Source organism: Paralichthys olivaceus, chromosome 23 (genome assembly GCF_024713975.1).
Source record: "Paralichthys olivaceus isolate ysfri-2021 chromosome 23, ASM2471397v2, whole genome shotgun sequence".
Lineage (NCBI taxonomy): Eukaryota > Metazoa > Chordata > Actinopteri > Pleuronectiformes > Paralichthyidae > Paralichthys > Paralichthys olivaceus.
Window position 1 is genome coordinate 7,918,579 of NC_091115.1, and position 27,843 is coordinate 7,946,421.

Here is a 27,843-nt window from a genome sequence, read left to right on the forward strand (position 1 = left end):
GTCTGTGGGATTCCACATAGAAAACGGACTTCTTCTGTATCTGTAGTTTGATAACACACGCTGTGTAGCAGTAACTGTAGTTTGGTTTGAACTATATACTGTACATCATCAGGATGTCTTTCTTGATCCACATGGCCTAAGATGACTCAGGGTGGGGCACTGTCTGTGTCCTGCCCCCTCCTGCTGTGGTCACCCACTGTGAATCATTTCACTCTGTCACTGTCAGTCGCACCAATGAGTGAAGCAGCTTAGATTAGCAGGGTGGTCCTCTACACACACACACACACACACACACACATCTTTTTCTTATGCGATAGACATGCTCACCCTGCAGATGGTTTGAGTGTGTGTGGGGGGTGGGGGGAAGAAAGCATGAATCCAGATGCAGAGAAAAGTGAACTGAACTGAAGGTAATAAAAAAAAAAACGAGTGGGAACGTTTAGTCAGTCAGATGAGAGGAAACGCTGCCTCTTACTGGTCATTGTCTGCTACTACAACAGATCAGAGAAGACAGATGAAGGGAAGAATGAACAGAAGGAAACTCATCATAAAAACTGAGTTCAGTATAACTTCATATTTATGAGCAGTGCTGGGTCTGCCTGGGAGGAGAAATCAAGTCATGCGAAACAATGTCCCTGAGTTTGACTTGTTTGTGAGTCACAACACAAAGTATACAATATTAATTCATATGTTTGTGTGTCTTTTCTTTCCTTCAACATTTTATTCTTCTAATTTTTCCTCTGCCGTGTGTGTGTGTGTGTGTGTGTGTGTGTGTGTGTGTGTGTGTGTGTGTGTGTGTGTGTGTGTGTGTGCGCGTGTGTGTGTGTGTGTGTGTGTGTGGGACGAGGTGGTGGTGGTTATAATATAATGAGATTCCCAGTTCCCATGCAGGTGCTCTTTCTAGATAATTAATGAGAGGTTTTTTTATGTAGCCTCCAAACTGAAGCAAAACCAGCACCTCTGTCAGAGCCACCACACACACACACACACAGACGCACACACACACGAAAGAGAGAAAGGTACAGAAGAGAGGATCAAATCAAATTTATTCCCACTATCTTCTCTCCTCTCTCACCAACCCCCGTCTATGCCTTTCTTCTCCTTTCTCTTCTCCTCTGCCTCTTTCTCTCCTTTTAGTTCTCTTTCTTTCCCCATTTACTCTCCTCCCTCCTCTTTATTCCACATCTCGACTGCAGTGTTTATGTGCAGATGAAGGATCGACAAAGCATTAGTCTGTCATCTGGTAAAAAAAAAAGAATCACAGAGGTAGCAGACAACATTGATTTACACACACACACACATTTTTTGTTTTTCAAAGCCATCCATCACTGATTGGCTGAAATGATTTATGAGGAAGTGCACTGACTGTAGCTGCCGTCGCCTGTAGCCTGGACCGAGAGGAGCGGCGCACTGCATTGCGTTTGGAGAGGACACAGATTCTGTGCCAGATAACAAGGAGGCTATTTCAATGTGTGTCTGTCCACTTTATTTGTGGTTTGATTACGCTCAGTTACTTTTTACAGTTTATAACATCCAGTGTGCAAAGGCTGCAGTTGTGGACCATTGCACAACCCTAACATGTCTTTCTTATTTCGGCAATAGACAATAAGTATTCATAATAGAGTAAATGTGTTTGTATTTTTAATTTTTTATTGAATATTTAACCACTGATGGAAAAAGACCGGTGACACTGAACCCTAGAAATCCATCCATTCGTTCACTGTCGTCCATTCATCCTGACTCAGGTCACTGAGGTACCCGGCCAAGTATCCCAGACGTCCCTCTCCCACGCTTTCCACCTCTTATTGGTGGATCCTGAGCCGTTCCCAGGGCAGATGGGACATGTAGTCCCTCAGCGAGTTTGGTTCTGGGTGTGTCCGGTAAACCTCCAACTGAAGGTGCCTAGGAAGCAAATGTACCGTGATGAAATGATGAGAACTGCATTTATCAAAGCAAAGTAAATGTATATAGTTACAGTCAAATATTGGCATTGGGATGGATATTAATATTAAATTCAAAATCCACCTGGAAAAATTTGCAGTCTAATTGCCATGGTAACCATCGTGAAGTTACAGTCAGTTGTTCAGGCTGCGTAATGTCTCTAAACACTTTTTATTTCACTGAAGTAACTGAATTAAATGACAAAATGTTCATATTGTAGTGCAAGGAAAGAAAACGCTCTGCCCAGCTGTGTTTTCTCTGTGTGTGTATAATGAAAATATTGTTTGCACTGGACAGAATCCCGTGTTTGCAGATCTAATATTGACATTTTCCTCTGGACAGCAGGTTGCTGCTGTTGTTACTGGATATTCCACGTCTCTGTCTGAACTTTTAAAAATACAGTTTATTCAACCCTGGCAACAAAGAGCATTTGGAAACACACAAATAAGCATCATTTTCTTGATGCTGCTAAATCCCTGTGTTTGGATTAATGAGGGAGAAAATCTTAATCTGAGTGAGGGTTTTAAAATCTCACTGCTGCATCAACAATACTCCCCCATCCCCCTGAAACCTCTCTCTTGAAGCGTTTACTCTCTGCTAATGTTTGGATGCAGAGGAATTAAAAACACTCCTGCTGTCGTATCTCCTGCATCTCATCCTGCATATTTTAACACGTGCAGCAGTAGCAGCAGATATTTCACATCTGCCACTGCTGCGCTGCTGCCTCGTCTGTCAGACGTGGACGCCGCCTGAAACCAGATCAGAATTGCGTTATTACATTCAATAAATGTGCAGGGATCTGTCTCCCCAGCAATGGTGCAAGCACGTTGTGTTTGCATGCAGCACCTAGAGACATCACACTGATACTCGTATGAAGCAGCTTCATAAACAGTCATTACAGATTTCATCAGTGCTACCATAGGACCAAGGGATTATTATTTTATTTGTGGGTTACATTTACAATGTACTTCCTGTGTTATCTTAAGAATACGGCATATTTTATTGGAGCATGAGTCAAAAAACTATTTGTGAGGTCAGGTAATCCCAAAATTCACATATTCTTTTCAAACAAATCTTTAACTTTTGGATGTAAATGTTGAATTGAGTGTATTTTTAGGCAACTTAAAGAAATTCATTAAATTTTCATCTTCTCTCTGCCTCTGCAAAACGTTTTACCTTTCCACATAAATCAACAAGACGCTGCTGACTTTAAACGTTATTTATACATCAACATAACTTCATATTTCTGCGTGCGAGATGTCCGTGTGCATAGACAAGAAAACACAAACACTGGAACTCATCCTCATTTTCCAAGCTTTCCAATGTTAGTTCCCAAAAGTTGTATTTTGTTTACTTCAGAGTTGCTGAACTTTTTAACTGTGTTGCTGCAGTAACAGTGGACACAGACAGATGGCGCTACCTCACTGGAACTCACCACTTGACATACTGGACATCAGAGAGGGAGAGAGAGAGAGAGATGACAGGGGTGAGAGGTTAGAGGGAGAGGGAGGGATGGAGGAGGAGTGAAACAGAGAGAAGGAGGGAATGTGAATAGAGTTGAGAAAAGAGAGTGAGGAAATAAATAAAGAGATGACAGCTACAGGCGACATTTTAAACACTGGTGTGAACCCCCCCACTCCTTCTTTGTCCCGTGAAGACTCTTTTTGTTTTGGCGTCTTTCACCAAATTAATTTCAGGAGGCACGACCATCTTTCTTTCCTCCACCCCTCCTTTATCTCACTTTCCTTCGCCTTCTTCCCTCTCTCCCTCCAGCTGACCACCACCCCGCTTCTCCCTCCCTTCTCCCATCATGCCTGGTTGGTTCCAGGCCATTTGATTCCTCTCCAGCAGGCCTGTACCATTAGTGACCAGCAGGGGAATTGTTGTTCTCTGCGTGCAGCTGGGTACAGGTGTGCTGATGCTGTCACTGTGTGTGTGTGTGTCAGACAACCTTCCAGCCCAGTGCACACACACACACACACACACACACACACACACACACTGATGCTGTTATCTGTTATGTTCGCTCCAGAAAGAATATTTCAGGAATTATTGAAGCTAATTCTGGTTGTTTATTTTTAGTTATTGCCTCAGGTCGGCCTGAGCAATGAGCCCAAAAATTCTAGTAAGGTAAAAATGTTCACATCATTTGATATTTTTCTTAATAAATGTCACATTTTCCTTTAAAGTTTAAAGACTAAATTCTGCTCCTGAGTGAAGGTTGTGGTTTTAAACCTTGTCGTTATGAGAAGAGAATGAAGAACATATTTTACAAATCCGTTCAGTTTTGTGTTAAACCTCCTCGCTGTTTGTTTGCAATGTTTTTATTATGTCGAAGACTCACAACACATAATTAATGAGATCTGGAAATCTGCATCTGTAAGAATTAGTCCAGCAGAACCAAGAGCAGTCAGATCATCAGACAGGTTTGAAACATCTACTGCTGAAGGAATTTTACCTTGTGAAATGTCTGTAATTGTGCATGCTTAGTTTCCTGTGCAGTGAGGGATCTGCAGCTGGATAATGATAATACATAAGGTCTAGATTACATTGAAACTGTTGCCAGCTTTAAAGCTGTCTGATTGTCTCAGTGAGCATCTGTTGCTCTAAAGGAACATTTCGCCCCAAATTCTCTTATTCTTACCAGTCCATTTATATGAGGCCATTGTAAAACATCTAATGCATGATCTCTGTCTGTCACTCCTCTTATTCTATTGTCTCACTTTGAATAAGAAAGTAGATGAATTGACGATTAAATAATCAGCCCTTATCTTAACCAAGAGGAATAGTCAAAGCTCACATAAAGCAGATATAAGACATGAGTTACTATAATATATATATTTTGTTGTATTTATACATACTGTAGTTTCCTGAGCTAGAAAAACTAACCTTCACTCACTTTCACATACACGTACACACACACACTATAGTGCTGTTGTAGCCACAGTAACGCTTCAGCCAGCAAAGTGTGACTCAACAGAAATCTATTCTTCTCCATTGTTTCTTCTGTCTCTATCCTCCTTTCCCCATCACTGGATACAGACAAACACACACACACACACACACACACACACACACACACACACACACACACACACACACACACACACACACACACACACACAGACCCCTCCAGCTCTCCTTCAGCCTTGCCCACCCTCTGTGGGCGCCGTGCCTGGAGAGAGGCAGCATGAACTGGGCAAGAAGCCCCAGACTGAGCCCTGCAGTCTCAACAGCACCATGAAAGCACAGAGAGAGAGAGAGAGAAATATTAAAAGAGGGACGGAGAGAAAAGCAGGAGATGGGGCGTGGGTGGAAAAGAGGGGGGGAAGGGAAACAGTTAAAAAGACAGCGAAGGGAGGGAAGATGAGAGGAGGTGAGGAATTGAGTGGAGAGAGGATGGAGAGATAAGAGGATGCGAGAGCAAGGGAGACATGAAACCAAGGAGAGGATGAGAGAGGTAGGAGACAAAAGGAGATTAGAGAGATAGATCAATAGATAGAGAGATACAGTGAGAAGAAGAAGACGAAGAAAGACACAGAGGGGGAGAAAAGGAGAAAGTGTGAGGCCAAGAGAGAAAAAGAGAGGGCAGAGCAGACAGCCCGCTCTCCCAGGAGAGAGAGAGGTCAGAGCAACGGACACATCTCTGGAGAGACTGTGTGTGTGTGTGTGTGTGTGTGTGTGTGTGTGTGTGTGTGTGTGTGTGTGTGTGTGTGTGTGTGTGTGTTTGTGTGTGTGTGTGAGGGATGGGAGGGAGGGAGGGAGGAGGAGGAGAGAGGAATGCAGAGGAGGAAGAGGAGGAGAGCAGTGGAGCGCAGAGAGAAAGAGGAGGTCTTGTATAAGATACACAGTGAAATGTGACCTTGGCAATCTATATCTGTGTGTGTGCGTTTGTTTTCTTCTGCTTCATTTAAATGCTGCTATTATTCTGTGTTTTCCTCCGAGACAACAAACCTCATCAGAGACAAACCAAACCAACAGTGTGACAGTTCGTCTCTCAACACTTTCTGACTTTAATGTCTGCGGCACAAACCAACCAGCTCATAAATCCTAAAACGTGTCCACAAACATACAGTTTGACTGAAAAGTAGAAGAACTTCAGTTCTTAAAACCGCTGACCACTGTAGGTTTTAACAAAGGTTATGCCAACAGGACTCAGATCAGCTGCAACATCGGACTATTTACTAGACTCTGTTAATATTTAGCTTCACTTGAATACTTCAGCCTCACAGTTTGCTCTTCTTGGCTCATTTCTTGTTTCGTAGAGAGGCGGCATCAGTGCCACTGGAGCTGCAGTAGCGGTTGTAAGGAGGAGGAAATTTGATGTTTTATACATTTACCACAATCACTTCTTTTGTTTTTGTCTGTGAAGTAGGAGCTGTCAGGAGATGGTGTCATTATTCTTAGTGTCATGGACTAAATTCTGTTTTTTAAGCTGCTTTCAGAGATGCATTTGAAAAACACGTGATTTAGTTAATACATGACGTTCCTCTCCTGACTGCTGCGGAAGAAGAAGATAAAAATACAGAACAGATTGAAAGGTGAATTTACAAAACATGCACACTAGAAATTAGTGAAGGCCGAATAAACTGTATGTCAGTGTTGCATTGTGCTTCATTTGTATGTTTTTAATGTGTTTTTTGGCAACAATGCAGCTCTGTGACTGCACAAGTATTAATAGTTTGTAGGATCATATGTTTTATAACGAGAAAAATACAGTGTGTGTGTGTGTGTGTGTGTGTTTGTGTGTGTGTGTGTGTGTGTCTGTGTGTCTGTGTGTGTGTGTGTGTGTGTGTGTGTGTGTGTGTGTGTGTGTGTGTGTGTGTGTGCGCGCAAGGGCAGTGCAGGTCATAGAGTGCCGTGTGTGTGTCAATAACGGTATCTGGAGGCCACAGGATTACGTGACCTTGCATGCCACATGTGCTGTCGTCCACACACACACACACACACACACACACACACACACACGCAGACCTGCAAACAAACACAAAGCCCCATGAAATCTTCTGTCTCCTAAGGGTATTTATGGGGCTCTTGCATTGGTCATGGAGAGTTTGAAGAAGGAGGAAGTGTAAGAAGACGACGAGAGGAGATGTTTATCTGTGAGAAAACCACACGAGGAACAAGAGAAGAGCAGAGCCTGAAAAATAAGAGATGGAGACACTTGAGAAATGTATTGGCCCATTCTCATTTACAATACATTTATATACTGATAATTTAATACAATACAAAATTGAGGAATTAGAATCAGTGGATGATTGAATCATTGAAATCCATGGAAGCTTTTCTCCTATAGTGTGACATCATTATCAATCACATGTCACTGTCAGGAGGTTGGAGTTGGATGATTCGACTCCAGACAAAACATTTTGGGAATAAGCTACTGAAACATTTGGCTAAAGTTAGTAAGTTAGTGTTTTTGATCAAAGACCTCAATGTTTCTGTGATCTTAACCAAGTGGTCTGAGTTCCCATGAATAATAATAAAGCTGCTGTAGGTAGAGGACCTCTTCCAGCATAAACACTGGGCTGGTTTGGACCAGTAGACCTCATGGGGACCTGGTCCTAATGAGGTAAAACTTAGTATCTGAGGTCCTGGTTAAGGTTTGGTTAGGATGTCCACAATTAATGTGTGTGTGTGTGTGTGTGTGTGTGTGTGTGTGTGTGTGTGTGTGTGTGTGTGTGTGTGTGTGTGTGTGTGTGTGTGTGTGTGTGGGTGGGTGGTATGGGAACAGGTGGACATGTCTCTTATATCTATGTTCATCTTACCTCCCTTTAAATTTCTTTGTGTCCTTTTTGTCTTCAAGAATTAAAAAATTGTGATTTTTACGGCGGGTGTGTGTGTGTGTGTGTGATGTCCCTGAGTCTTTATTCTTTTCTTTATTTGTGTGCCTGTGCTTGTGTTTGAGCTTGTATATGTGTGGGCTCACATTGCTACCCCCTGTGTGTGCGTGTGCGTGTGTGCGTGTGTGTGTGCGTGTGCGTGTGTGTGTGTGTGTGTGTGTGTGTGTGTGTGTGTGTGTGTGTGTGTGTGAGCCCCAGTGAGATCCAGCGAGCATGACGGAGAATGACAGGTTGATTTATGGCGAGGCTATAAGTAGAATGACTACTGCTGGAGAGAGAGAGAGGGAGAGAGTGTGAGGGACAAAAACACGACAGAGAAGGGAGGAAAAAGAGAGGCTGAAAAAAAAGAAGGTGGGGCGAGAAAGAGGGAGAGATGAGGATGATGAGAGGGAAGGGGATGCAGAGGAGGAGAGGGCGGAGTGACAGAACTAAAGAGGCAGAAAGAGAGGAGAGAGGAAGAGAAGGAGAGGGGTCAGAGAGGGACTGGTAGGAAAGGTGGGAGTGGGATTAAGTTGCCTATTTACATTGTGCTAAGAAAAGGTAGAAAGAAGAAGAGGAAATATGACCAGTCTGATAATGGTGTGAAAGGGTGGATGGAGGAAAAAGAGGTAGAGTTTAGTCCTTGTTCCTGTGCTGATGAACAGCACCATGTCGTGCAGCATCCAAAGTAACATCATCTTTTTTAGCTGTTATGCAAACGAAACATTAAGACACAATATTGAGTTGCAAGATGTGAACAAACCAAATAAAACCAATAGTAAATCATGAGAATATTGATAAACTTAAGCGCAGCTCGCACACAGCTCATCGACACTGCTGCTGGCCCTTATGGTCGAAAGCTCTACCTCTTCTTACTTATAATCTTTTTGTTTTTTCAGTTTTGCATTTGTCACATGTGTCCTCATATATGCCCCTCTGGAAAATTTAAGAAAAATTAAAAGCAGCTCATAATAATAAGTGAGAGGAGGCTCAACTTCAGCAGCACAGAAAGACTTCTGAAAAACAAAGTGGGCTCCAAAAGTCAAGGGGGTCTATTGTGAACATATTATCATAAGAAGAGTCATTTACCTTTGTCTCAGTTAGGACACAACTGCTTGACCAGACAATGAACCAATGATATAACCTTAGATTTGATTTGACAATTTAGTGGAATGCTTTATTTTGAAATGTCAAAGATAAGAGAGCTGCTGTTTTCAACATTTTTGTGTTCACAGACGAGTATTTTACCAGTGGGCTAATTCAATCTGAACCGTGTGTCTGACATTCAAATTATTGTGTCATGAGATTTGTCCGACTTGAAGGTAAATGACAACAGTCTAAAACACACACACACACACACACACACACACACACACACACACACACACACACACATACACACTCCTGACCTGTGCTTCAAAGCTCTCGTAGTTGCCAGGTTGTCATGGGACCATTTGTTCTGGCAGGTTTGTGTGTGTGTGTGTGTGTGTGTGTGTGTGTGTGTGTGTGTGTGTGTGTGCGCCAGTGCAACCAGCATATTCCCTCTTATTTTCATTCCTTCGCTCTTTTCAACTCTCCGTCTTGTCTTTTCATTTCTGTTTTGCATAGGAAACGGTTCTCGTCCTGTTCTCTGCCCTCAGGTAAAAAAGAAAGGGAACGTCAAAGAAATCAGGAAAAGCAATAACGAGTGTTTTCGAGAGAGAGAGAGACAGAATGGAGGAGGAGGAAGGATTGTGAGAAATATGAGTGAGAGAGGTAGATGAAGACAGAGGGAGGGGAGAGAGAGAGAGCACAGGCTTTGATCTCACTCCTAGGGAGCTGGTCCTGGCATGTAGCCAGAAAACACACACACACACACACACACACACACACACATTGGGTCTAGCTGGCCTGCTCCAGGGCTTTGTTGATTATTTCTGCTGGGAGGATCAAAGACGTCAAACATCCCCCCCACCCCTCCATCATCCATCCATCCATCCTGCAGCTATCTGTCCATCCACAAGTCCATCTGTCCACTCATTCGTTGTCTTCTGTCCATTCATTCTTCCATTAGACAGAACAATGTATCTCCAATGCTGGCAAATAAAAAAGTCTTTACAGTAACCACCTATGAACGGGAGCGTTTTAATGTCAGTAGCGTCGATTCTGACATTGGTGTGACAGAATTCCAGTTGTCAGGATGGCCGAGCGGTCTAAGGCGCCAGACTCAAGGCTTCACTCCTTCCTGAGCAAAGGGAATTCTGGTCTCTGAATAGAGGCGTGGGTTCAAATCCCACTCCTGACAGGTGTTTTGTTGCAGGCTTCATCCATGTACTATTCAATGTAGGAAGCTAATTGAGTTTACATGTGTATTAGACTTTAGGAGTTAGTGAATGTTTCAGCTAACAGAACCAGTAATGCATCTTTGAGAAGTCACCCTCTTAGAAAGCAGCAACTGAAACCTAAGCATCTATCTGCTTATAAACTTTCTCATGTTGGGCTCAAACTTTCCTCCTTCACTTCTCTGTATCTGCTCTCATCATTTCCTCCTCCACTGACAGAAGAGATGATTCTGATGTCTTGTCGTTGTTTTGTCGGTGCTCTCCGTGGTGCTGATGCGTTATAAAGACTCTTACTGCTTTAGTGATATATGCCCGGCTAGCTCAGTCGGTAGAGCATGAGACTCTTAATCTCAGGGTCGTGGGTTCGAGCCCCACGTTGGGCGGAGCTGTTTTAACAATTGGTTTGCAACTGATTTACAGATGTTGATATAAGAGCAGGGTTTTACTGGATCTGAAAATTAGCTCTGGCACAAAGTTATTCTTAACTATATGAATTCCAAAGCTCTGACACCCACTGATCAAATGCTAACAGTTATTTCAGTGTTTTTTCTGTGGGAGGGAAGAATTCTTTTTGACATGGACTGAACTCTGACATTCTCAACAAGGCAAACATAGAAAAGGGGAAAAACCCCAAAAGCACAACATGAGTTTTTAAAGAAAGGTCACATTATGTTTTGCATCATTCATCATTGCTTTATCTGTCATGTTTTCTTCATCTGTCTTTTTTCCTCTGTAGAATTATGAATGATCTGTTCTGTCTTCTGACACTAAAGCTATTTGTAATGATAAATGAGCTGTTGTTCTGTTTTCATGTGATATATAGTGACAGTAGACCAGCCAGCTCAGTCGGTAGAGAATGAGACTCTTAATCTCAGGGTTGTGGGTCGTACGCAAAATTATACTTCTCAGCTGATGTCCTATGATGAGCTGGAATTTGATAAATTTGATAAAGTTTTTACAACATAACTTCACATATAGTTACTGAGGATCTTTTTCTTTCCGTTATGGTGAAACAGTGGAGAAACCTCAAATAAAGACAAAGCCCTGTGGTAATATCTAACTCAGCTAAGCAGAGAGCTAGCTCTGTGTGGAGGCAGAGTTTAATGACTAACTGGTCACAGCGAGCTGTTGTGTCAGAAAACCACGTTGTTTCAGTTGAACAGATAACGAGCTGAGCAAAGGTTGAACACAGAGCAAAGAAATATGTTGTAAAACTTTATCAGGTAGTCAGAGTTTGTCCTGTTGTGTTTCGAATCTCTTACTTCGTGAGTTGTCTCTGCTTTTGTGAATGTTTTAAATGTTTTAATGGGAAGAAATCAATCAATCAATCAATGGATGATTTAGGGGTCAGGGATTTGTAAAGGTCTTCGATAGGATTTATCAAGACTTTTGTGGGTTGTCCGTTTAATCCTAGTCATCCAGTGTGTGTGTGTGTGTGTGTGTGTGTGTGTGTGTGTGTGTGTGTGTGTGTGTGTGTGTGTGTGTGTGACAGATGTCAACAGCTGCCATCAGCAAGGTCAGGGCCCTGTGTGTGTGTGTGTGGGACAGTGTGGAGACACAGTAACATCTTCAGCTGTTGTTGGAGTTGTAAAATAGACATTATCACCCACTCACTACCTTCTTTCTCTCTTTCCTTCTTTCTTTCTTTCTTTCGTACAAACGTCTCTTCTCTGTCTTTTCAATTTGTTTCCGTTCCCCTTGAAAAGAACCATGTTGCTCAAAACTCCCTCTTTCCTTTTTTTCCTCTGCTTCTGCAGTAATCACAGTCGTCAGTGGCAGAATCAGCTGCTTATGAATTCTCTCTCTCCGTCTCTGTTGAGCCATGGAGCCTGAGGGTCTAACCTCCAGTTGAACTCCCATACCCGTGTGTGTTTGTTTGTGTGTGTGTGTGTGTGAGTGTGTGTGTGTGTGTGTGTGTGTGTGTGTGTGTGTGTGTGTATGTGTGGACTCTCACCCTTGGCCTTTAGTGCATACCTGTCTGAATTTACAGCTTAACTCACACTTAACACTTCTTAACTCTATCTATCTACAGTATCTATCTATCTATTTACAGTATCTATCTATCTATCTATCTATCTATCTATCTATCTATCTATCTATCTATCTATCTATCTTTCTATCTATCTATCTATCTATCTATCTATCTATCGACAGTATCTGTCTATCTATACATCTATTTATCTATCTATGTATCCTTCCTTCTTTCTTTTTTTACTTTCCCTCTTTTCTTTTCCCCCTCTTTATTCTTAGGCCTCTATAAGGCCGGATATAAGGGTCATTAGAGGCGTGTGCGTGTCTGTGTGTGTGTGTGTGTGTGTGTGTGTGTGTGTGTGTGTGTGTGTGTGTGTGTGAGAGAGAGAGAGAGAGAGAGAGAGCACTGGTCCTTCCTCCCCTGTCTAAAAAGGAAATACCAAATTACTGAGGGCCTCTCTCTCTCTCTCTCTTAAAGCTTATTGTAAGAACTAAGAACTCTTACTTCAAGATGAAATTTGTGATACACATAACTATAACTGCAGCGTGCACATGCACAGATACAGTATGTGTGAATAACATATGTCAATCATGTCATATGATCATTGTCTGTATGACCATTATGACACTAATAATTTAATATAGATATATATATAAGTCCCAAACTAAAGGAAAAAACAACATTAAGTGAGTGATTGTTGCAATAAAACAATATATGAAGTTGTGGGATTAATTATTATTTTATGATCATAGTAGTTTGGCTTAAATTGTAATTGAAATAATGAAACAGTAGATTTGTCATATTTTAGTTAAATCTGGTGAACAGAAAAGATCCACTAAAATTAAACTTTAATGATAAAAGGAAAAAAAATTAAAGAAAGAAAATAGAAAGTATTTAAAGACCTGAGGGAGGCTGCTAGAGAGAGAAGGCAGGCAAGGACAGCAAGCAGAGCCGTGTGTGTGTGTGTGTGTGTGTGTGTGTGTGCTGGAGGTGTGCCAGGGAAGCCTGCTAGCCAGCCAGGCTGAGCTGGAGGGCCCCTGCTGGGGGTGGGGGGTTCAGGCGAGCCCCCTGCTGCCGCTGGCCTACTGGAGCATGCTGGGAAAGAGAGGGAGGAGGGAGAGGGCAAGAGGAGGAGGAGGGGCGATATGGAGGGAGAGAGAGAGGGAAAGAGGTGGAGACAGACAGACGGATAGCCATGGGCGAGAGAGGAGGAGGAGATGATGTTGATGCAGAGGGAGAGGTAGAGAAGGTAAACCCAGAGCTGGAATGTGAGAGGAATGCAGGGAATGGAGGAGTTTTCCTCTGGCTGGGAGGAGGAAAAAGAGAGAGGAAGAGAGAGGAGGTGGAGAAGTTGGGAGGTTGGGGGATCCAAGACCTGAGGCACTGCAAAACACTCCTCTAATGTATTCCCTCCCTCCTTTTCCCTTCACTTTCACTCCTTCTCTGTCGACACTCCAAAGATCCAGATGTCTTAAGTGACTTTTTCACCAGGATCAGACAAACTCATCATTCTGCAGTTTGCCACAATCTTGAAATCTAAATCTGTCTATATGGATTTTCTTTACATCTAGTAGCACAGATCTTGAATAGTCAATGTCTGAGAAGTGCAAATAGAAAAGTAAAGACTTGATAGAGGTGTTTGTTTTGGCAATTTTCTGTGTAAAACCAGCATCTTTAAAGCTTCTTTCAGACATGCACTGAACTCTGCATAATCTCTGGACATTCTCCGGAGAGTGCGTGAGAAAGCAAATGTCTGAGTGCCTCTGAACTTTCTTTCCAGTTTCTCCTGCCACACCCCTGGTAAAAACAATGATTAATGTCCGAAGGAGCCGATGTGAGAACACAGCAGGCTCGAGTGAGTGTGTTGATGACGTTTCAAACATGCCATAGACCCACTTCCCTGCACATTCTCTGGAATTCATGTCTGAAAACGGCTTGAGTAAGCTGTAGTGTTGACAGGAGCAAGCTGTCTGCCTTTCCTGTGTGTGTGTGTGTGTGTGTGTGTGTGTGTGTGTGTGTGTGTGTATATGCACATTGTGATATTCTATTTCATGCTGTGTTCACTTAAAAGACCAACTCTTTAAATATGAATAACATCATCGTGGCGAGACAGGAGTGTGTGTGTGCCTGCATGTGTATCCTGTATGGGTGGTCGATCCAAGGTTGTGTGTGTGTGTGTGTGTGTTGCTGCCCCACATAGCTTTCCAGAGATATTTCCTCATCTACCTTCAACCTCTGATCGGTGCGTGTGCAGCTCATCATTTATGATCTTGTTTCTACCCACTCTTGTTTCCTTGTTTGCTCTGACTTCGTTCTCTTCCTCTTTTGTTTGCCTCACACTTAAACCACTTGATTGACACAACAGCTCATGAGAACTGATATTTCCAAAGCAGTGATTCCATAGATTTTACAGTGCAAACAAGCTGATGACATGTATTTCATTTTGTTACTGTCAGTGTTGCTGAAATCGAGAACTTGTTTTCAAGAGAGACCGAGCAAACACCATGTGGCATCCAAGAAACAACAACTATAAAGTCAGGCACCCAACAATAATCTGACAGAGAGAATTAATACAAACAAATAAAGAAACTGTCAGATAATGAAGTTTAGAAATCTCAAGGGAATTAAACCATGGAGATAATTGTTTGTTGTTCCATCTTAATGACGTATAGTACCTGAATCTAGTTAGTGCACACACGTCTAAAATTAGTGCTTTAGATTTACTTGAGGGAAGAAATCTTTTGAGGTAGTGTGGAAGCTTTGACAGTGTTATTGATAAAACTTTATCACAAAGAAACACTTTGTTTGATGACACAGAAAACAATCATTAGTATATTTGCTATTTGAAATAAAACAGGAAACACAAAGTGGCTCATGCTTAATGTGTTTTTTCTTGGGCTTGGAATTTCTCATTAAATACTGTACTAGACTGAGTGTTGTAGTTTATCCACCTTTTTAATCCCCTAATTGATTCCTGATTGGAGAAATGTAATTTATACAAGATGTGCTGCCATTAACTAAGTTCATATTTACTAGTGAATGGAGGGATTGGATGAACTGAAAACATTTCATCTCCAGTTTTAAGATTTTTTTTCTTGTTTGTCCACATTGTAATAATGTAGTTAAGAAGACTACACGCCATAAACCATGATCCAGTGTGCATAACCTTGTGGTTCTTATCAATCTTTAAGGTTATTGGAGCATGTGAATTGTTTTTCTGAGCCTTTTTCTATTTACTTCCTCTTCATATCTGTATTTTCCTCCCTTGTCTTCCTCTCCTGTTGGTTCCTGTTCGCTTATTGGCATCACTGTGGAGCAAACAGCAGGAAATCTCTGTTTCTTCCTCCACCTCGCTCTCTGGGGGATTGCTGAGACTTTCTCCTATTTGTCCTGTTTTATCTGTGTATGTAGCCACCTGCGTGTTATATGTGGTTTTCTGCACGTGTGTGTGTTACATGTGCAGCACGGGCAAAAACAAAAAGCCCACGTACCCCCACCTCAGTGAATCCAATCAGCGGCTCTCTCATCCTGACATGAATCCTTTTAGGAGAACAGGAGGAAAAGGAGAAGGCAGGGAGGGTGAGAACAGGGGAAGATGGAGTAGCGGAGGGAGATGGAGCTGAAAGAAAGAAGAGATGTAAACAGCAGGAGGGAGAAATGTAATAATAAGTGATGGTAGCAAAGGAGGAGACTGTCCTTTTGTAAGCCCATGGGTTTTCTGTGCAGCAGCTCGTGGTTATGTTCCTTAGCAGGTGAACTGTAGCATCCAGGTAACGTACAAGGATCCATCCATGCTACTATGTTTTCATTAGCAAGCAGTGTTTTCAAACTTAAACTTCCTCTGTCTACACAAGCTATTTGATTTAATCCCCCTTCACACTAACATGCCTGAAAACACAAATCACATGACCACTATCGTACACAGATTGCTTGAAAAAATGGGAGGCAGTAGAGCAGTCCATAGCTTGGGAACCGGAGGGTGGTCGGTTCAAGTCCAGCATGGACGGAAGTTGGAGAGATGCTAGTTCACCTCCTGGGCACTGCCTTGAGCAAAGCATCGAACCCCCCAATTGCTCCACTGTTCCGTGTGTGGTCACTGTGTAGATTGTGTTCCGTGTGTGCTCCGATCACACAGATGGGTTGAATACAGAGGTCAAATTTCCCCATGTTTGCATGTTGCATGCTGTGTGTGGGACCAAAAATAGGAATCTTAATCTTAATCTGAATAATAGCATGAATTGCAGAATTGAACTGCACAACAGATGTTAGCAAAGACAATTCGTCCAGCAACGCCTGTAAATGTTACGTTTTACACTGGTAGCCGAGGCTGATGCTGATTGTTGTCTTCCAGAAGGGGGACATGTGATAGCCGCCTGACAAATCAGCGAAGGCTACGTAGTGAATGAAAAGACCTAATCGGCAATCGACTGTGAGTGTCTTCATCATGGTTTACAAACATCTTCATTTCTGAAAACACAGAAGTTTTCAAACTGAAACAGGTCCAGCAGCATTCCCAAATTTCTCCATTTCAGCGTCTCTTAAACTCCAGAGTAGTGTGGACGCCAGGCGGATTCGTAGCAGGGTGAGGTGTTTTCATACGAAAAGGGTTGTAGCAGAAGGAAGTAGCCCACACCATAGTCTTTTCCTCATCCTTACTAAATAGTTTTGGATCATAAACCTAACCAAACTGTGACCATTGTAACCATGGCGACAAATGTCCAGTACGTCTGTTACCATAGTGTCAGTATTTCAGTATGGGTCGTATGGGGACAAACGACCCGTATGGTCGCTAGGGTTGAAGGACTTGTGACAGAGGGAGGAGGGGGAGAGGTGAGGAGTGTCAAGTGCGACTTTACACATATATGGGAGGAGAAGAGGCGAGGGGAGGGGAGGGAGGGAGGCCGCAGACGTAGAACAGCATTATATGCAATGACAGGACAGTGTTACCACGAAAATCAATAGGCCTGTCTGCACCGTTGTCGTTTCTGTTGGGGTGGGGGAGTTGAGCTTTAATTAAAATCCTGTGTCAGCGCCGTAGTAACACAGCACTATTAGATGTTCAGTAGATGTATTAACATACTTTCTGCTCCCTAACACTGAGCTTTAAATAATGTTTCTGTTCTCCCTCTCTCAGTTCACTTCAGGTTAAGGAGAGCGAGGAAAGAAAGGAGTGACTGAAAGAGGGGATATATTAAACACACAATATATTAGGCATGGAATTTAAAACAGTGGAAAGTGAGGTTTTTATTTAAGGCCTAACTTGTGCAATTTAAGTTTTTGCACCAATTTTGCAGAGATCATTCAACATCCAGTGTTTCCTTATAGTCACAGTTTAGTACAGTACTGCATACTCCCTGGAGTGTTTTAAATTTAATTTTAATATTAAGACCCAAGAAATAAAAACCAAATCAAAATGCAAGTAAAGTTCCTGAGTTCCTTCAAAGGTCCTTGAGTTGGGAAGGTTTCTGTCAAAGGTAAAAATCTAATGTCAAAGGTCGCCTTGGTGTTTGTGACCTGTTGTCTGCATGGACGTCTGCCTGCCTTTACCCATCTGTAAAACATCCCTTTGACAAAACAAAGTTAGTTCTGCTTCACCTGCTCAGTCTCCCAATTTTGCTTTTTGGCACCGGATCTGTATTCATTTGTTCTGACTCGCTTGTTCCAGCCGAGTTCTTCTACCCCTCACATTTGTCCATGTTTCATTTTTTGCAGTTAGGAAATGAAATATGGATAGATTTCCTTCAGCGAGACACTGCTACTGATGTAACCACGAACCTCAGACACAAACATATGTTTCTACATATGTGTCCAATGACCACTTGTAATAATGGATGCGTTCGTAGCAGAAGCTGATCATGGGATCACTAACGGCAGATGTTGATGTCAGGTCTGAACAGGGTCAGAGATGAAGTCTACACACTCTCGTAGTGGGTGCTTATTTTTTATATATTTTTTATTCGTGTCTGACAGGCAGGAAGGAAAGAGGGGGAGTCAGAGTGAAAGAGAAGCTGAGAAATAAAAGGCCTTTCCTTCTCTTCTTCTCTTTCTACACACACACACTAACACACACACACACACACTCAAACTTTTTGTCTCTCATTTAGCTCCATGACTTCAGAGGGAATAACACTGACTTAAATTCCTTTCCTTGATCCTTAAACATAACTACTACTTGCCTAAATCCAACCCTCATTCGACATTTAATCTCAACCCAAACCTCACCTTAAAACTTTTCTTGACATTCCATCGCCTTTAAAATCCAGTCATTTACGTTATGAGGACAAGACCCTCAAGATTTAGGTCCCTTCAACATGAGCAATATCTTGACCACAGACACACACGCACACACACACACACACACACACACACACACACACACACACACACACACACACACACACACACACACACAAAGGCATGCTGACACTTAAACTAAGTGCACTCACACACACCCTATTCCCTTACTGCCTTACTCCCTCCTCTTACCACCCACACAGAAATGAGGACACATACAGGCCACAGAACACGCACACACACACACAGGACCCACCCCCCATCACCAAACACACAGGCACACACACGAGGTACTTTCAGCACTTTCTTCTTTACCATACTCAGCAAGATCAGATGTCAACCCGACTGACACAACACACACACAGAGGCTGTATTTTTCTTTTCACCACGCTCTGTTTCCTCCTCCCTCTTATAGAGTATATGCATTTTTTAAAACCCTCCTACACACACACACACACAGACACACACACAGTCAGGGTGCATACGGAGGGTAACCTCCGCACACAGTAGTCATGAGAGGAAAGAGATGTAGACGCACAGATGTTTTTAAGGGGAGCCGCAGAGAGGAGATGGGGGAGAGGATGGGAGTGAAGGAGAAGAAGGAGAGCTGGAGAGGTATGAAAAGAAACATTAGACAGAGAGGATTAAGGAAAACACAAATAAACGGATACGGACATGGTACGGCTTACCTTTAGCAAAGAGCATCTAATAAAGCATGCATACAAGACATAAACAGACTAAACACACACACACACACACACACACACACACACACACACACACACACAGGGTGAGTGAAACATGAATAAATGATTTTCATGCACTGACAAAACCACCACGAGCCAAGACACTCTCCCTCTCTCACACAAACACACACACTCAAATGTGTGCTTCCATGTTGGCAGCAACTACACACACAACATACAGTACACACACATGCATGTTCAATTAAATTACATGCATATCTTCATGCAGGATGCATGCAATGACATGGACATGGACATGCATGCAGAAACATAAACTTTAACTGACATGAGAGAGGTTTTGACATCACACACAGACACACACTGGTCTATTGTCCCGTGCACTATACATGGAAATGGAAAACATAAACTCTGTATATACATAGACAGTGTACTGTAAATACATACATGTCTGCTTCCAACAGACACAAATTCCACTTTATTCACAAATATATTTATAGATATAATGATTTAGATTGAAGATTTCTCTCACCCAACTTTACATTTTTCATGGATACTCACTTGTACACACATCGAAATCTGGTTTCTTTATAATGTAAATCAAGTTGAATTTTAAAGGATGTGTCATATGTATCACAATTTTACTCTCAATCCAGTAAGAGGGAAAGAGTCAAACCATGAAAGTTCTACCCAAACCAGAATTACTTTTTGGTTCAACTCTGACCTGCCGTAGTTCTGCAGCACTTATTTCTAATATCTCTACATGGAGTGGTTGAGATAAACTGGTTACATTTGTTGGGTTTATTCTGCTTGTTTGTGTTTATTGCGCCATCTGACTTATTTTTAACATTTATACCATGTCCCCACATCTCAGCATTTAAATTTTATCAGCACACACACAGAAATTGTGGTCGAAATAAAGCTTAAGTGCCTTGCTCAAGGGCACAATGACAGTAGCTGGCGAGGGAAAGGAGAGTGGTTTTCATTCGTTTGCCAGCAGCGTTCCAGTGAAAACTGCACAACATTCACCTTTAGGCAACCACTGCTCCTGATATATATTTAAGTGCAAGCCGCCCTCAGCTACACACACACACACACACACACACACACACACACACACACACACATTCAGGGCAGCACGGCCACACGGCCACACACCATGTGTACGAGCCAGATTTGGCTCCGTCCTCATGTCTGCCATACGGTTGATTCCTCCCTGCTGCGCACACCCTGCAGGCCAAACACACAGCGCTCTGTGTGTGTGTTTGTGTGTTGGAGGGGGAAAGAGAGTATAAAAAAGAAAGAAGGAAATATATCCAACAGAGAAGGAAAGAAGGAGAAGACAAATATATATTTTATTAGGAAGATGTCTTTTAGGGGAAAAATGTCATGTTTTCACTTATTAAACTGTAAAATGTACTTTTCCTTGTGTGGAAAATTCAACAGTGTGCTAAATGAGCTTAAGACTGCAGCAAATGGATTTGTCATAAAGTGTGTTTTCATTGATTCTGATCTCGGGAAAGGTTAAGCAGAGTGAATGTTGTGTCAGAAGGTAAAACCTTCGAAGACTATTCTAGGCTTTTTAATACACATGAGAGGTTTTGCAGTCCACACCAAGTTACCACCAAGCTCTTAATTTGAAGTTGCATCTCTTACTCTGCATTTTAGACTTTCTGTAAGACTATACTGGCACCTGCAACCTCACAAAGTACTTTTGACTTGGGTCTGCTCAAAACATTGCCCAGCATAGATCCAGTTATACAAAACAGATGTTGTCTCATTTGTTAATGTTGTAAATTGTGTGATAGATGATCAGTGGACTCAGCACAGGATGAAGTGGTAGAATTTAAAATCTGCAATCAGATTTAATCTGATAAAAAGATCGATAATCATCAGTATTAACTCTAAATGAGTATTATGTTATACCTCCTCCTAACCATGCTGACACAATGCAAAATGACTATATCCATTTCTAGTGAAACTTTGTTATATGCCATAGGTGAAAATTAAATTATTAATAATGATCATTATTTATATTATTTTATTGCCCAGGCCTTTCAATAAGAACAGCTAGTTTTGGATCAACTATATTGAAAAACAAAACAGGTGGTTAAACGGGATCAAAGTGAAAACTGCCTGAAAACACTGGTTTAAATATGTTTTATCATCTGAACGGCATTTTCAGACTTAAACTTGAATCGAACATTTCTTTGTAACTGGATCAGATGTCCTCATCTCCCCATGTCTGCGAGGATTGTGTGAAAGTCATGAAGAAAAAGCAAACGAGAGCCTGCACAGACCTACATGCTGACAGCACGTGTGAACACATCTGCGTAGGCAGACGCCAAATGCAGTATAAACAGAGCCCATGTGTATTTTTGAAAATGTACAGTGTATGCAGATCTTTGTGTAGGCGAAGGACAAGTGAGGCATGTTGAAAAAGCTAGAGAAAGCAAAATCAAGATGCTAAGATACACAAATCTGGAGGAGAGACAGAGAGAGAGAGAGCGAGAGAGAGAAAAGGGGGGAAGAAAGATGGAGGGTGGATAGACAGCAGTGTCTGTGAACCTGCATAGACAAGCTCAGTCAGGCTGCTTTGCTGAGAGAGAGGGAGAAAAAGCAAGGATGTTTTGACAGCTCGGAGCCATCACAGCAGCAGTGTGTTTGTGTGTGTGTGTGTGTGTGTGTGTGCGTGTGTGCCTCTGTGGGTGCAGGTGTTTGTGTGTCTGTGCACGTACTGTATTTGTGTGTGTGTGTGTGTTTGTGCATGCACACAAAGGACTAAAGGCAGAGACAGACAGTGACGTTTCCTCTGAATCAGAGACAAAGAGGGAGAAAGGAAGTCTTGCACAGAGCCTGGATGAAGGACATATAGAAAAAAGAGACCATATCTGTGTGTGGTGTATAGAAATGTGGGTGTACATATTGATATGTGTCAGGCGCCTGCCTCAGGTCCCATCATGCATCATTCTGGCCATGACAAGTCAAGCCTCCTTGTTAGAGCGTTGTTGATGAGCAGACACTGTGTCCAGATTGTTATTGGTGTTTTCACCTTTTCACGTTATTTCCTCACCTTTCTATCATTGTAAACGAGGACAGAACAAGTCTTTGTTAGCCTCGTCCTGCTTTACTGTCCACACAGCAGCTCAGGAGCAGTTGGAGGTGAGATGTCTTGCTCAAGGGCACATTGACTTGACCGTATGTTGTCCCCCCCCCCCCCATCCTTTTATTTGAAGAGGGGAGTCTCATTCACCTCAGCTGCGCTCTCCCACTGAGGCTTGGGACCAGCACTGCTGACCCTCCAGTCACAAACCTGCTACTTTTGCCTCCTGCCTTCAGGCCACCGCTGCAGCAGTTGACTGTAATTTGTTTCATGATAAAAACTCTTTTGTGACCCAAAATCATCAGAAGCAGCAACTTAAGAATATCATGCAACACAAAAACTTAATATGGCAATGTGGAATGATACAATTAAACTAGTAATAGTGGTAACAAGGTATAAATGTATCATCATACAGCTATCTTGTTAGCAAGCAGTTGGCGATATATATCTAATTGTTTCCAGTATTCACTTTTTGCTCTGTTTGGGTCTGTACCCACACCTGAGGGGAATATCTGGCTCTGTAGCTGCTAACTACTCCCATTGTCGCAAAGTGATGACACCGACATTTAGCATAAATAACATTAGTAGCCTATTACTTAATTTTTTGGGAAAAGTAAACAAAAATATTTAAGCTGCTGTAAAACCAAAACAACGAGCTGATAGACGCTAAAAAGCTCAGTAGATTTGAGATAAGTAGATTAGAACTATAAAGTGGTAATCCTCTGTGGCTTTGTTACTGCATGTGACACCACTTACATATGTGAAAATATTGATAATAATAATAATAATAATATAGCTTTAAATTTTGGGTTAGCTGCCTGTAACATATAAAGCAATCTTGCACAAATGGTAGTTTGTGGAAAATCAAACATTTCCCAGAGAAGCAGACTGAGGGATTTATCAGGTTTGTACAAGACATTTAGTTTTCTGCTGACAGTCTATGTGATTCATCATTCTCATTGTTTCTCAGACAGCCAATGCACAGGAGCAAACGGGCGATATGTGTGTATGTGTGTGTCTCTTTCAGAGGAGATGATTGTGATTGTAAGAGGCCAAATGATTGGAGCATTGTGTGTGCAGGTGTGTGTCCATGCTTGCATGTGTGTTAACAATGTACCTTCATGTCCCCTGTGTCAAAGCCTGGCTAAATAAAGTGAACCGTGGTGTGTGTGTTTGTATGTTTGTGTGTGTGTGTGTGTGTGTGTGTGTGTGTGTGTGTGTGTGTGTGTGTTGTGCCAGGCCAGATCAATATGAACTAATCAATAGGAGAAGACAGCTAGAAGGACCTTGGGGACGGCAGATACACACCAAGTGTACACTCACACACACACACAGGCACGCACAGCCCCTCTTTGTATTCAATCCTCAGTTTCTCTCTTTATCTTCTTTCACTCCACCTCCCGTGTCTCTTTCCCTGAGCATCTCTCTATTTCTCTATTCGTCTGTTTTTAAAATCTCTTTCTTGCACAAACACATCAATTATCTCACTCTTCTCTTCAAGGCTACAATCATACACCATATGTCACTGCCTAATTTTCTTCCTCCTTCCTTTGTTGCTAATCTCTGCATTTCTCGTCATCATCGCTGTTAGATTGTGAAGGCTGGTTGCTTCAGCGACTCAGGGACATCAGGGAGTTCAGACGTATCTCCTTCATTGTATAAAAAAAAGGAAATCTGGTCTGACTTTCCGACCACGACTCACACGGCTCTGCATCACAGCCACCAAACAAACCTGGTGCTGCAGGTTTGTTTCAAGTCCGGTCACATCTGTTGAAGCAGCAGTGGAAAGATGAGGTCTGTGCGACTCACAGTCAGGCAAAGCTGGTGCCCTGAATTTTATGTATACTACACCCCCAAGATTACTTAAATTCTTTTGAATACAATCACATTTTACATACTAAATGAACTCCTTTGAAATGTCTAGGAGGCAATATCAAGTTTTCTCTCTTGGGTCATGTGTGAGTTAGCGTAGCCTGATAGTTTAAGGATTTTACCCAAGTTTTAATATTTTATTTTTGGTGTCTGAATGTTACACATCCATTCATGTGTAACTTGATTGTTGACTTTAATGTGATGTAATATGGAATTTCCCTAAAATAAGAAAAAAGCAGAATTTTAGCTCATTGAATTATATAATATTTTCTAGGTTTTTTATGTCCACAGACTTCTTACAGATCACTTATGAAACAATAAATGACTGACTCATGTGTGAATCAAGCTTTTTACCAAATCCTGAATTGGCAGCCTGGTTATCAACATGCACACCAGAGCTCTGGACACTCTGGGGATGAAGCACTTTCAGTTCAATTCACTCAACATGCAAATTGAAACTGTAATTCATTTACAGAGAGATAAGAGTGCTACTCCGTCTCAATCACACCTTTATAGATTGAATATTAAATAACATTTTGGTGGGAATTTTCTCATGGCTTAAATGTCCAAACTCAAATTAAATACAGGTTGAGGAAAAGTTCAGAGCATTTTGTCCCATTGAATAAATCAATCTATGAATTCCCTAATGCTTGAATCACTTCAGGCTGTCTCTCATTCATCAGTTTCAGGGAATTAAAACATGTGAAACAATAGTATCAGTGCAAAGCTCTGTGGAGTATAATTACTCAATTTAAACCCATTCAAACTGATCATTTGCATTGATTTGTCTCAGCGTTGTTCAACATTTGACACATTTCACATGTAATTAATGACCATTATCAAGCATATGATCATAACAAAAGATTTTCATTTAGTTGAATAACTTGTTGGGCCTTTTCAAAACTCTTGTTTGGACTAAGTCTGATAGTTTTAGCTCCCACAAACAAATTGTGATGAACGATTTTTTTAAGCATTAAGGAATGTGTTTTTAATGATAAATCTCTTTTTTTAAGGAAATATAAATGCTGATGATACCACAACAATTGTTTTGTGGATTTATTGTGGAAACTGTCTGTGGTTTCCATGGCAGCAGTTGACTGAAATACGAGAACTGGTGTTGGAAGAGGTTTTGTCAACTCTTGTGGTGCTGATACACAACTGGCAGAAGGAATTTATAGTGTATATTATTCAAATTATGGAATAAGACATGAGCTTTTACAACATTAAACAACTAGGAGGATCTATGGTGCCATTAACTTTATAATCCATTCAGAAAATGGAAGCTAGTATGCCAGGCTTGTTGCATTGGCTGGCTCCACTGTTAAAGCTAGTATACAACTCTATGCTAAGCTAATCATGTCCTGGCTGTATGTGTCATATTCACCGTGCATAGACCTGAGAATGGTTTAAAGCCAGTTTATCTAAAACTATGATGCTGCATCTTCGTTATTATTTTCTCTCAAAATGGAAATGATTTGTTCATCATCACAAAATCTTAAAATAACAATTGTAGGGTTTGATTTTTTGTTTTGGGTACAGCTTGTCCAACACTGCGGGTTTAGTGAGGAATCCAACTTCATTCTTTATCACATGCTCTTTCCACCAACTCTTCTTTCCCCCTGTTGCCCTCCAAACAATCCTGACATCTACCCCCCAAAAAAGCCCCTAAAAAAATCCTCCTTGTTAACGCGGTGAAGACTCTCTGTTCCGATGCGCAGGGTTTCCTGTCAAACATGTGACAAAACCCTACTTGACTGTTGCTGGAGTTTCTCTGTCTCCCCTTTCTGCCCATTTCCCCTTTCTGGGAGAAGAGCATGACAAATTTTAAACTGAGTAAAGAGAAAGGGAAAAGTTTCTCTTTATTGATGCTTGAATGACAAGCTGAACTGACAGGAAGGTACAGAGAGCCGGCAGAGGTGCAGACACCAGCTGAGTGTATATGCATTATGCACATATACAGTATCAATCACACGTGCGCTGGAAGACAAGCACACAAAACACGCATCGCACCTCCCACGCTACCAAAACACTGCCTCACCTGACAAATTAGGATGCATGCGAGCCTGCCAGTTTTTGACATTGCAACTATCTGTCACGTTTCTGTCAGAGATTCACATGGAGACAAAGAAAAGGCAGAACCAACATGTCATACGCACACACTTCTCTCTCTCTCTCTCTCTCTCCCTGCCCATTCTATCTCTCTCTCTCTCTCCACTGTCGAGTGAAGCAAGAATGGGGAGCAGAAGTCAACGTTACACGCTGCATAATTTTCAGTCTTGTGTCGTAATTGCTGAGGCTTTTATAAAACATTCTGCAACAACATCCATGGTTTGATTGTGAATGAAGCACGGTCCTATATCAAATTAAAGATTTAGCGTGATGTTTTCACATCCAGTCGGCTGGCTTCTGACATTGATTGAGCAAAACGACCTAGGATGGCTGATGCCAGGTGTATAAAATGTCTTCTGGCTCACATACTAATCGCAAAAACACTGGAGAAATCATCTCAAAACATTTCCAGCATAGCTAATTCTGATACAGTGTGCAATTTTGTGCGGCTATGATTCGAGCATAACACATAGAAATGGTTGATATCTGCATTTGTTGCCTAATGAGCAAAGGGCCTAGAGCAGTAAATGACCTGATAACAGCATGTGATGAATTAATGAACAGAGAAGCTAATGAGTAAAGGGTTCTCCAGTCTAGAAGCTGAAAAACACACCAACACAGAACTGAAACAACAACATTTTGATTAGCGATGAATAATTTCCATTATAACGTGACTATTTGGATTTTAGATTGGTGTCGGATAGAAAACAAGCTACTGTAGCTTCATGTTGGGCTCTCGTAACGTACCAGCATTGTGGCTTTAGAGATGCTGTGTCTTTGTTTATTCAAACTGAAATATCTCATTAACTATTTGGTGGATTGCCATCAAATTTTCAACAGCTGTCCATGATACCAGGGTTGATGTATGCTAATGATGTGAATTTGTTCAAATACCATCTGAAAATTCTCCTTTTTTTAATTATCTCAAAAACAATGTAGTGCGCTGCCCTATTATCTGTTACAAATATTCAGATTTCTTGAAAGATGATTTTAATACTTTTACTTTTTCTGCAGCGCCATCATCAGGTCAAAATTGGTATTCGTAAGACATAGTACAGATTTTCCCATCAGCCTCAATTGTTGTTCCGAACTGTCCATATCCGTAATTTTTTAGAAAATGTGAAAAAATAGGTCGAAATAAAAGTAGCGTATGACTCCGTCTGCATCTATGTGACGTTGAGCATAAAGTAGCACAGTGGCAGCGCAGAGTTGAAACCACAGCAAGATCTCTGCCAGAGATTGTTCATAAGGAGAGAAAGAAGTAATTGTAATCCACTAACTTTATTCTTTTTCTTAACTGGAAAATCATCCATAGTTATTCACTTGAGTGTTGAATGATGTCAGCGTCCCCCCACCTTTGCTACAAAGTTAAACTTTTTTAAATGGAAAGAATTACTTTTGACCTTCGTCTAAATTCTTACCTTTGTAGAAAAGCAGCTCATTACTTTCTGAGGAATGTGCAGCTGAGGTGTGTGAGTGTGTGTGTGTGTGTGTGTGTGTGTGTGTGTGTGTGTGTGTGTGTGTGTGTCTGTGTGTGTGTGTGTGTGTGTGTGTGTGTGTGTGTGTGTGTGTGTGTGTGTGTGTGTGTGTGTCTGGTATCCAACTGAAAATAATTAGCTGGTCTGCTGGGCAGCAAAGTATGAGACAAGCAGTCGCAAGATTTTTGAATAAACACGTGTGTGTGTGTGTTTTGTGTGCATGTCCT

The 27,843-nt window shown here is 41.7% G+C and overlaps 1 protein-coding gene and 2 non-coding genes across 6 annotated transcripts in view; all 3 read left to right on the forward strand.

The window, feature by feature from the left end:
• The window catches only part of wnt5b (wingless-type MMTV integration site family, member 5b), a 71,065-nt gene that overhangs the window by 6,939 nt on the left and 36,283 nt on the right, over window positions 1–27,843 (forward strand). Inside the window, exon 1 of one of the 4 annotated variants that reach the window (XM_069519794.1) lies at window positions 5,333–5,401. The exons of 2 other annotated variants lie outside the window; for them this stretch is intronic. In XM_069519794.1, the coding sequence (XP_069375895.1) occupies window positions 5,357–5,401 (45 nt within the window). In that variant the 5' untranslated portion in view covers window positions 5,333–5,356. Of the gene's footprint in view, window positions 1–5,332; window positions 5,402–27,843 lie in introns of those variants that run through there. One more of the 4 variants, XM_069519797.1, reaches the window with a different exon arrangement.
• Window positions 9,937–10,047, forward strand: trnal-caa (transfer RNA leucine (anticodon CAA)). Its single transcript has 2 exons — window positions 9,937–9,974; window positions 10,002–10,047. It is a non-coding gene; the product is annotated as a tRNA-Leu (tRNA).
• On the forward strand, window positions 10,395–10,467 carry trnak-cuu (transfer RNA lysine (anticodon CUU)). Its single transcript has one exon. It is a non-coding gene; the product is annotated as a tRNA-Lys (tRNA).